This window comes from Oikopleura dioica, chromosome 2 (assembly GCF_907165135.1).
Source record: "Oikopleura dioica chromosome 2, OKI2018_I68_1.0, whole genome shotgun sequence".
Classification (NCBI taxonomy): domain Eukaryota; kingdom Metazoa; phylum Chordata; class Appendicularia; order Copelata; family Oikopleuridae; genus Oikopleura; species Oikopleura dioica.
The window spans coordinates 5091233-5099947 of NC_137292.1; the positions used below are offsets into that span (position 1 = coordinate 5091233).

Here is an 8715-nt window from a genome sequence, read left to right on the forward strand (position 1 = left end):
CTGGGTCGTCAAAAACACTCACGAGCTCGTCTGCTTCGGTTTTATGGCGCGCAAGCTGGCATTTTAAGCTCTTTACTTTGCTTCTTTACTTTTATTTCCGGAGATGACGGAATTGGAACATTCTTCGAGAATGACTCAAGGAAAAAAATAGACTCGGGTCATCAAAACCCGATCAAAAATTAAGAAGCAGTTCCTTGGAGATCTCTTCAAATTGCCGATGAAACTTCTTGATAGTCTCGGAAATCAAGTGCTTCATCTTTTCCACGATTTTTTCATGTCTACTTTTTCTTCTTTCTTCGAGATTCCGAAGCCGCTCTGATTTTTCGCTCTGGATGGATGGAAGTCGATCTGGAAGATGATAGACCAGCTGGTCATCTGTTCTTTCATGGTCATCGGCTTCATGAAATTCAGAGCTTTGAGAAGACTTGACAGATGGAAGAATTGCTTTTTGGCAATTTTTCTTGAGGCTTCTGACGAGCATTTCTTCCGCCTCAAAGACCGGTCGGTAGACCCGACCGAGCTGCACCGGCCATACTTTTTGATCCATCCCCGTTTCTTATAGTTCCGTCATTTTCTCTTTCTGAGGGAAAAAATCAACAAAGAAATGAGCAATGTCTTTGCTCATCTAAAGTGGTAACCAGGCAACTGGGATTGGGAAGAGTTTTCTTTATTAGTAAAAAAATTCAGAAAAATATGATTTATTGACAAAAATGTAGTGAAATAATAAGTAAAATAATAAGCGGATGTAAATTAAGGGGGGCGACGCCCTTAATTTTCGGGCGATTTTTACCCAAAAATTAACGAAAAATTGAGTTTTATTTAATAAAACCCAGATTTTGTCTGAAAAACAAGAATCGGATTTTCTGTCTGTGTTTTCTCAAAATTGTAACATTTTGACCCCGTAATATTTTTTGCAAAAATTTATTTCAGGCAATCATCTCTTTCCTATGTAAGCCAAAAATTAAGATTTCTTGAGCTTCTTCGAGTTGCTACAATGCAAATCTGGCACCTCCGTTTGTCGCCGAAATGAACATTTTAGGAAAGTTAGCGAACTTTTACCAGAAATTTTGATAATTTTTTCAGATCTAAAATTTCGGCTTTCAAAGCAAATAGAGGGAGGTATATGTCAGTCCGGCAATAATTTGTTTTACTACGGTTACTGTGTTTCTTGCACTTACAAAGTTTTTTATCTCATAATCACCGAGAAGACAGGATTGAAAAAATAGACAGCAACGCCCAAATTCTTCCGGAGACAGGTGCCTAGGGCGAGAACTGTTTTCATCTTTTCCATGCGCTTTTTTTCTCCAGCAAAACGCTTATTTTCGCGGTTCGTTTTCCAAACAGTTTAAACTTTTGCTTGGTATTTTGTGGTCTATCGAGGTTTCTGTTTACTCACACTCGAAAAAAGGGAGGAATGAACTTTGTTTCTAACTACCGCAAATTTTCACGCAACTAAAATTAAAAGAGGGTCATTTCAGTTGACGTTTTTGAAAAAAAAATTCAATTTTTTATTGAAAAAAAACGAATTTGGTCAAAATGAACTTGATGAACTCTGACTCAGAAAAGAACTTTAATCAGAAAGAAACCTTACCTTATAGTGATTAGAACGGATTGTGAGGATGATTTAGTTTGAGAGGCTCTTTGGTAGAAGTTTTAACCCGCAGGGCGGGGTTTAAATTTGAGGCGAAATTCCATTTCTACTTCGTTCCGAAATAACATTTATCAAAAGACAAAGAATGCTCGTTGATTTCATGAAAAATACGCGGAATTTCAGCGAAAAAATATGGCCAATTTTTAAAAGTAACTCAATTGTTCGCTCTAGCTAAAAAACACTGTAATTTGAGCCATAACTCTTTGTTTTTAACTGTTAAACGATATTGAAACATTGAAATCTTTCAATATGTTTATTCTTTTAAAAAGAACTGTATGTTTATTCTTATAAATACAGTATTTTAATTGATAACTTATCAACCAAGATAAATTCAATGAAATAAACAACATTAATTTTTGAAACACATCTTTAATCATTATATAATATTTATCAATGAAAAAGTCTTATCACCTGGTTGATTTAGCGATAAGAAAAAACCAACCGCGTGTGGTGGCGTTATACCAGGTTATAAAAGTGTCTCGCCGCTTGAGGCTCCGTTCTAACTTGTTCATACCCCACGCGACAATGCGAGCTCAATCTCATTCTTCCGACAAAAATAGAAATTGATATTTTTTCCAAAAGCATTTGCAAAAAAAAAGAAGACCAGCTGAAACTCGGACGCTTAATCATTTCCGCTTTGAAAGAAAAAAGTCACAATAAAAATTACAATCAGAAAATAAGAGAGCTACAATCGCCTCCAAGAGAAAACGTAAGTATTCTAGAATTTTATCCATCAATGAATGATTTTTATTTTAAATATATTTTTATTATAATTTTAATAATAATATATTATAATAAAATAGAATAAATTTTTGTAAAAAATTTCCAATCAAAAGTTAAAAGATAATATTGATTTGAATAGACGAAAAATCCGTTAATTCAGGTGGCGGTAGAGGGAGATATGGGTTCCTCTCAGCCAATCAGACGCAAGAAACACCCCCCCTTGTATCAAGTCTTACTAGGGCGCTTCTAGAAAGGACCCTTCTCCCGCTCAAAATGGGAGTTGCCACCCCAAGCGCGGGGGTTGGGAGGGGCGGAGAGTAGTGAACGGGGGAGAAAGTCTTACAAAGGTTTATTGTTATTCTTTGAATAATGCCTTTTCTTAAAAATTTTTTCAATAATTATCGTCATGGAACATGATGTGTCTATTTCAAGTTTCTTGCAACAAGTACTTTTGTTTTAATGTTTTGAGTCAATACGGATCAAGTTTTAGCTAAAGCACTATGCCAATTTTAAGTCTAATTTTCAAGGTTTGGATAGAACTAAATGATATTTGAATAGGTAAAAATTATTTGTTGTATAAAAAAATATGTTGCATAATTAAAATTAAATAATATATAAGCTAAAAAATATAAATATTTTTGAGTCAATGAGCAATAATTTATCTGTTCTACATTTCAAAAACAGATGTAAACAAGAAAATGTTTCAACAAGAAAATTTTCAAAAACGACATGGTTTGATCAGTGATTAATTGACTTTAATTTGGTGTAATTGTTCTTGTGTTCCAAGGATCAGAGATGAAACTATTTCGACAATTGTTTCTTTTAGAAATACTCAATTGGCAAGTGCTCATTTGATCTGTTTGAGCCAAAAACATTTGTCAAACGAAAGCGAGTGCACAAAACAAGAAAAGAACATCCCAACTCAAACGAAAATAGTCCTCTATTTACTAAGTAAAAACCTCTTTGCTGAGAATTACGAACAAAGTTCATCTCATTATTTTTTCCATGAATTTTGCTTTGAATACCAAATTGACCAAAATATACATCATATATTTTAAGACCAAAAAATGGATAAAAAATTATCAAAGTGACACCCTTATTCTATTTCACCAAAATTGACCCTAGAAATTTTGAAACAGAGAATTTTTTCTTCTTATTTTTTCAAATTTTTCCAAATTTTTCCCATTTTTTGACCAATTTTTGGACAAAAATTTCACGAAAAAGGCTTGGTTCTTTTATTTTTTGACCTTTTCTTTTTCGGATTTTCGCAAAATTTTTTCGGAAAATATTTTTCTTCGCAATTTTCTTTCCGATTCTTTCGCAAAACCAAGCCTTGATCAAAATTTGCAAAAATGACGAAACTGATCAAAGTCTTCTTTGTTGAAACAGCGGTATTATTATTTTTAGTGCATATATAAAACAAACCACAAGACCGTTTTTTTCCTGGCTGAGACGGCCGGATGTCTATTTTATTTGCGAAATTCGCAGTGTGCGATCGTAAATTATTTGCGTACGTGAAAATTGCTCCAAAAGAATCAACTAAAACGCACCAGAGTTGTCTGACAATGCGCTGAGTTGGTAGACTTGTTCCCAATAAGCAGCGTTTTTTCACGACCTTGATCGTTAAAGTCCGTGTTTTCGCTCTCCCGAGCTTTTTTCGTGACTGGCGCTCAGACTGAACCGTAAAATAATAAATGTTTCCGCTTTCTTCCCTTTAGATGAACTCCGCAAAGTTGATAGCTTATGAGCTAGCTTCGAAAACCTGAGTGGGTTATCGAAGTAAGGCTCTGAAAGGGCTACAATGAAAAGCCGCGTAGCGGCTTTTTTAGAAACAAAGCCGCGAAGCGGCTTCGCAAATATATTAATCTTAATCAAGTTGAAAATTTGGCGAAGCCGCTCTGCGGCTTCGTTTTTAAAAAAGCCGCTCTGCGGCTTTTTATTTTAGCCCTTCCAGAGGCTCACTAAGGGTTTCAAGGCCGAGGGTTATTTTTACCAGGACACTAGAAATCCATGATCCCTTTCTGAGAGCTGACGCCGGCAGCAGGCATGTTTCTTTTATTTTTGCGAATCCTATATTTTTCGGCTGATATTTTATCTGACATTTAAAAGGCTGTATCTTGTCGGTGATTGGGCTGGAATCGCAGCTGAAATAGGCAGATCATATCATAATGACAACAGGCTCGATTTCATTCAGTGGAAAGGAAGATGTCATTGAGAATTTTATCCGTTATCAAGCGATTTATTGGGTATTTTCTTAAAAAAGGATATTTAAAAAAAGTTGGATCTTTCGATTTTTCGATCAAAATGGCCTCAAAAAGCGATTTTGACGAAAAATCCTGTTTCCCGATTTTCCAATTTTCATCATTCAGTTGCGTTTTTTGATATTATTCTTAGAAACTTTCGAGAAGAGCTCTTTTGAAAAGACCAGATTTTTAAATTCTGAGAATTCTTCTCGCCCAGTGAGTCTGAAAGCGCTTTTTTGATCAGAAGTCAACCGCCGCTCGACGATTAGACCTGAGTCAAGTCGACGCGGTCATAAATAACCTGGCATCATTTTTTGTTTCTTCTTTTTTCGCGTCGTAAAAAGAAACCCGCGCTGGCTTTCTTCAAGAAGAAGAGACCTTAACTTCCTCGGCTAGGTCTTTCCCTACTGCTAATGCTCTAGCTCTCGGGCAGCGCCAGAAACAGCGCCAGTTTCGTCTACTCTACTTCTCTTCCTTTTCGTTAAACCTTATCAAAACAACTTAGCAGAAGAGACAACAGAATAAAATATTCATTTTTTAACTTCAGAAAAGAAAAAATTCAAAAAATGAATTTCCTCGCGATGCAAAATGCCAACATCTCCATGATGCCAGAAGAAGAGGAGCTAATCGTCGACGAGCAGGAGACGATAATCACGACACCAGAGTATGAGGAAAATTTCAATGGAATCATGAAGCTCAAGCGCGGGCCGAGGAGGAGGATTTACGCAGGAAAGTGTTTTCAAGAAAATTTTCGGCTCGAAAACAAGAAAAAAAACGGCAAAAAATTACGAAAATTTTCGAGGAAATTTTGTTGAAATCTGATTGGTCGAAATGCTAAATGCGGAAATCTGATTGGTTGAGAAATTAATTAAATTTTCATCAAAAATTTCGACTCAAATCGCGAAAAATAGCTTTTTTTCTGAAACCGGAAGGGATTTTTTATAAAATCGACTGAAAATTTGAGTCGAAAAAGCGTAAATTTCTAACCCTTTATTCGAGCTTTTTGAAGGATCATTCAATAAGATAATCGCCCAATAACTTTGTCTGCTATCTTGAGACAATTCCGATAAAACCCCGAAAATAATCGTCAGCAGGTGCTTTGAGAATCTTTCGAGCTACGAGCAGTCCGCGATTAGCCCTTGAATAACACCTGATAAGGCGAAAAATGTTCGGTTTGCGGCGCAGATGGGACCGGATTCAATTATGGAGCGCTCACTTGCAATCCCTGCAAAAGTTTTTTCAGAAGAACTATTCTCGAAAACAATCTTTCTCAGGTAAAAAGAATGCTTCCTTCGCTCAGGGTGTAAAGTAATTCTAGCACTGCGAAATTGCCGACACAGGAAAACAATGCGACATCAAACTTCGACGATTCTGCGCGGGCTGTCGTCTTCGCCAATGCCTTGATTCCGGAATGAGGTGAGTGTTTCAGGCGAAAAAGCGGGAATAAACGAGTTCTAGAGCGAATTATGTCCGAGAGCTGAATATGAAAAGGATGAAAAGAAGAGTTGGGAAGCTTCCAGCAAAAAATCGGCTCTCAAGATTTTCTGAAATTCTTGATCCTTTTCAGGTAAAAAAAAATTTCGACTCGAAAAAAAGCACTAAATTTTACAACAAATGAATAATGAAAGGACACTAATCCTCTGAGAATATTTTTTATGGGGGAAGTGCTCTTGCTCTGGTTTCAACTAGTTTAACGCTCGTTTTCAGGAAAACTTCTTGTCGATTGTCGAGGGATTCTGGCTTGCCTATCGCGATTTCCCGATGCTGACGAACGAACAATCGCTGATCCGGACTGATTTCGGTTTAGGAACGGAGAAAATTTTATCCCCTACCTAATTCTTATCCCTTTTTCGCATCTTGTTCCGAATAGCTATTTTCTCTTCGTTTTTCATTTATGATTTCGATCGCCGATTATTTGATCAACAAGAAAAAAAAACCGGTCAAAAATGACTATTCGCCAATTTTCTTTCGTTGGAAAATTCCACGGGTTAAACTTTACCGCGCAATTTAACGACTCTTTCGCTCAAATTATCTCCGAAAAAGGCCTCGTAATGTTGTCCAACGACTACAAAATGGTGCACAAGACGACACAAGACGCGATCGTCAGACTTGAATCGCGATTCAGACGCTTCAAGCTTCCAGATCCAAATATCGCGAACGGCCTTGCCGGGCTCGAATTCATCAAGGACTTGATTAATCATCATGTGCTTCTTGCGAATCTGCTTCTCTCCATGCTTCCTAATACAAGGTAAGTTGGACAGACGAGATTGATAGGAGCGACTCGACTTCAGAAAACCGCTTTTTTGAAAGATATTTTATTAGACTTGCAAACATGCTAAACTCCTGTTTTTTAAAAAAGGCGATTTGTTTAAGAAAAAAAAAGCTGTGGCTAGCAGATTGATAAAAAAGAGTCAAAAACAGGATAGGAAACATGATTGAGAAGCTGGTCCTGGGAAATTGAATTAACACAGCGATACCCTTATTTCTTCCAAAGCGCTTAAAAAAGGAATGATTGCGGTCTAACATATCGGGTGAGAATTAAGGGCATACCTCAACTAAAAACCCAAAAAAGCTTGCTCCTGGAAACCTGACCTTTAACGGCCTGTATATCCTTAAGTTTTATATCGACAGATCATCATAAGGCAAAAAGTTGTAGTCTTGGATTTTATCTTAAAGTTCTCTTTGAAAATAAGGGTGTATCTAAGATAGTTTCGGAGAAAACATTGCTCCTAGCAGGCCCATTTTTGCAATTCTTTGGGGGGGGGTCCTTAAATTTGATCAAAAATAATGATATCATTTCAGATGGCAAAAACTCACCGATCACACAAAACGCCGCGTCCTCGTCGGTTCCGCTATCGAAATCTCTCTCATGCGTTTCGCCGCGCGATACTCTTCCTTGATTTTGGAAATGGCGAATCTCCCCGAAATTCCTGATGCGCTCTTCAAAATCGCCCACCGCTGCGGGCTCTCAGAATCTTTCGTCAAAGACACGCTCGAGACGATGGGCATGTTTGCCGCTCTTGGTCTCGATTCTTACGAAGAGAGTCTTTTGGCCAGTGTTGCTGCTGTCAGTCCTGATAGGGGCATCGAGACCGAGTTCGACTTTGAAATTCTATCCGCTCTACAGGTACTTTCAAAATCTTGCTCGAGCATTCGTGAAAGCCGCGCAGCGGCTTTTTTGTAAAAGAAGCCGCAAAGCGGCTTTGCTAAAACAAAAAATTTATTTTTTTTTTCTTAGTTTTTGCAAAATCCCTCTGAATGTCTCCAAATGTCGTTAAATGTCAAGAAATGTCTATAAATGTCTCAAAATGTCTGTTTCCTTGATAATATATTTCTTAATATTTGACATTTTTTGACATTTTTTGACATTTTTGGACATTTTAAGACATTTGAAATAAGGGAGTGAAATCAGTATTAAAAGTTTTTAAAGCCTATAAAACTGGCTTATCCATCACCTGAGCCAGCTTCATTGCCGGATGTTTTTGAAGAAGAGAATAATAAATTCAAGCCTAAACCATTTTTTCTTCTATTTTTATAGCCCTTTTACTGAAATTGATCGCATTCTTTAGGAGACAATGATGATGACTTTACGAATAAAGTTCCACATCAGCGAGCGACCGGAATCCTTTCTCGGAAGAATTGTTGCCTTTTTAACGGTAAGATTGAAGGAAAAAATGATTTCTGAGAAAATTTTCTAGCGTCTTCGAAAATACGCGCACGAGCAACAGCCTCTGTGGGAAAAGTTCATTTATCACCGCAATATCATCATGACGCCAAGTGCTCTTGAAAACAAGCCATCTCGATGTGGGATTGACTACATTTGCCAGTCTGCTGATCTTTTAAGCCGTCCTTGAGTTCATTTTATTTATTGAAAAAATAATAATAATAATTGTGCATTTTAACGATTTTGTCTACTGTCTATTAAAAATGGCCAAACTATGTGACGAAGCAGATGCTCATAAATAACAATAAAAATGATTATTTATAAGTGCAGATTTAAGTGTCGACTCAGACCTGCGGCCGTTTAATAAAATTAATGAGGTGATTTTTAAGGTTTCTTTTTAACGATTGTCTGTTGTCTTGTTTTAAAACAAAGTG

General features: G+C 36.8%; 1 protein-coding gene and 1 long non-coding RNA gene across 2 annotated transcripts; both read left to right on the top strand.

Moving 5' to 3' along the window:
• The first annotated feature begins 5736 nt into the window (after positions 1 to 5736).
• LOC145697845 (uncharacterized) lies at positions 5737 to 6453 on the top strand. The gene is made up of 4 exons (XR_014133900.1): positions 5737 to 5891; positions 5936 to 6033; positions 6076 to 6184; positions 6325 to 6453. It is a non-coding gene; the product is annotated as an uncharacterized LOC145697845 (long non-coding RNA).
• Positions 6454 to 6624: 171 nt separating this feature from the next.
• On the top strand, positions 6625 to 8514 carry LOC145699254 (uncharacterized). Its single transcript, XM_081776514.1, has 4 exons — positions 6625 to 6865; positions 7420 to 7744; positions 8187 to 8273; positions 8316 to 8514. Exons 1-4 carry the CDS (start codon positions 6669 to 6671, stop codon positions 8469 to 8471), a joined length of 765 nt encoding a protein of 254 aa, XP_081632640.1. The 5' UTR covers positions 6625 to 6668; the 3' UTR covers positions 8472 to 8514.
• The last annotated feature ends 201 nt before the right edge of the window (positions 8515 to 8715 follow it).

Excerpts from the sequence above, each read along its gene's own strand:
- LOC145699254 (XM_081776514.1), top strand. The coding sequence starts at position 6,669 with ATGTTGTCCAACGACTACAAAATGGTGCACAAGACGACACAAGACGCG. Across the intron at positions 7,745-8,186 it reads AAATTCTATCCGCTCTACAG|GAGACAATGATGATGACTTT; the intron begins GTACTTTCAAAA and ends CGCATTCTTTAG. Across the intron at positions 8,274-8,315 it reads GAATTGTTGCCTTTTTAACG|CGTCTTCGAAAATACGCGCA; the intron begins GTAAGATTGAAG and ends AAAATTTTCTAG.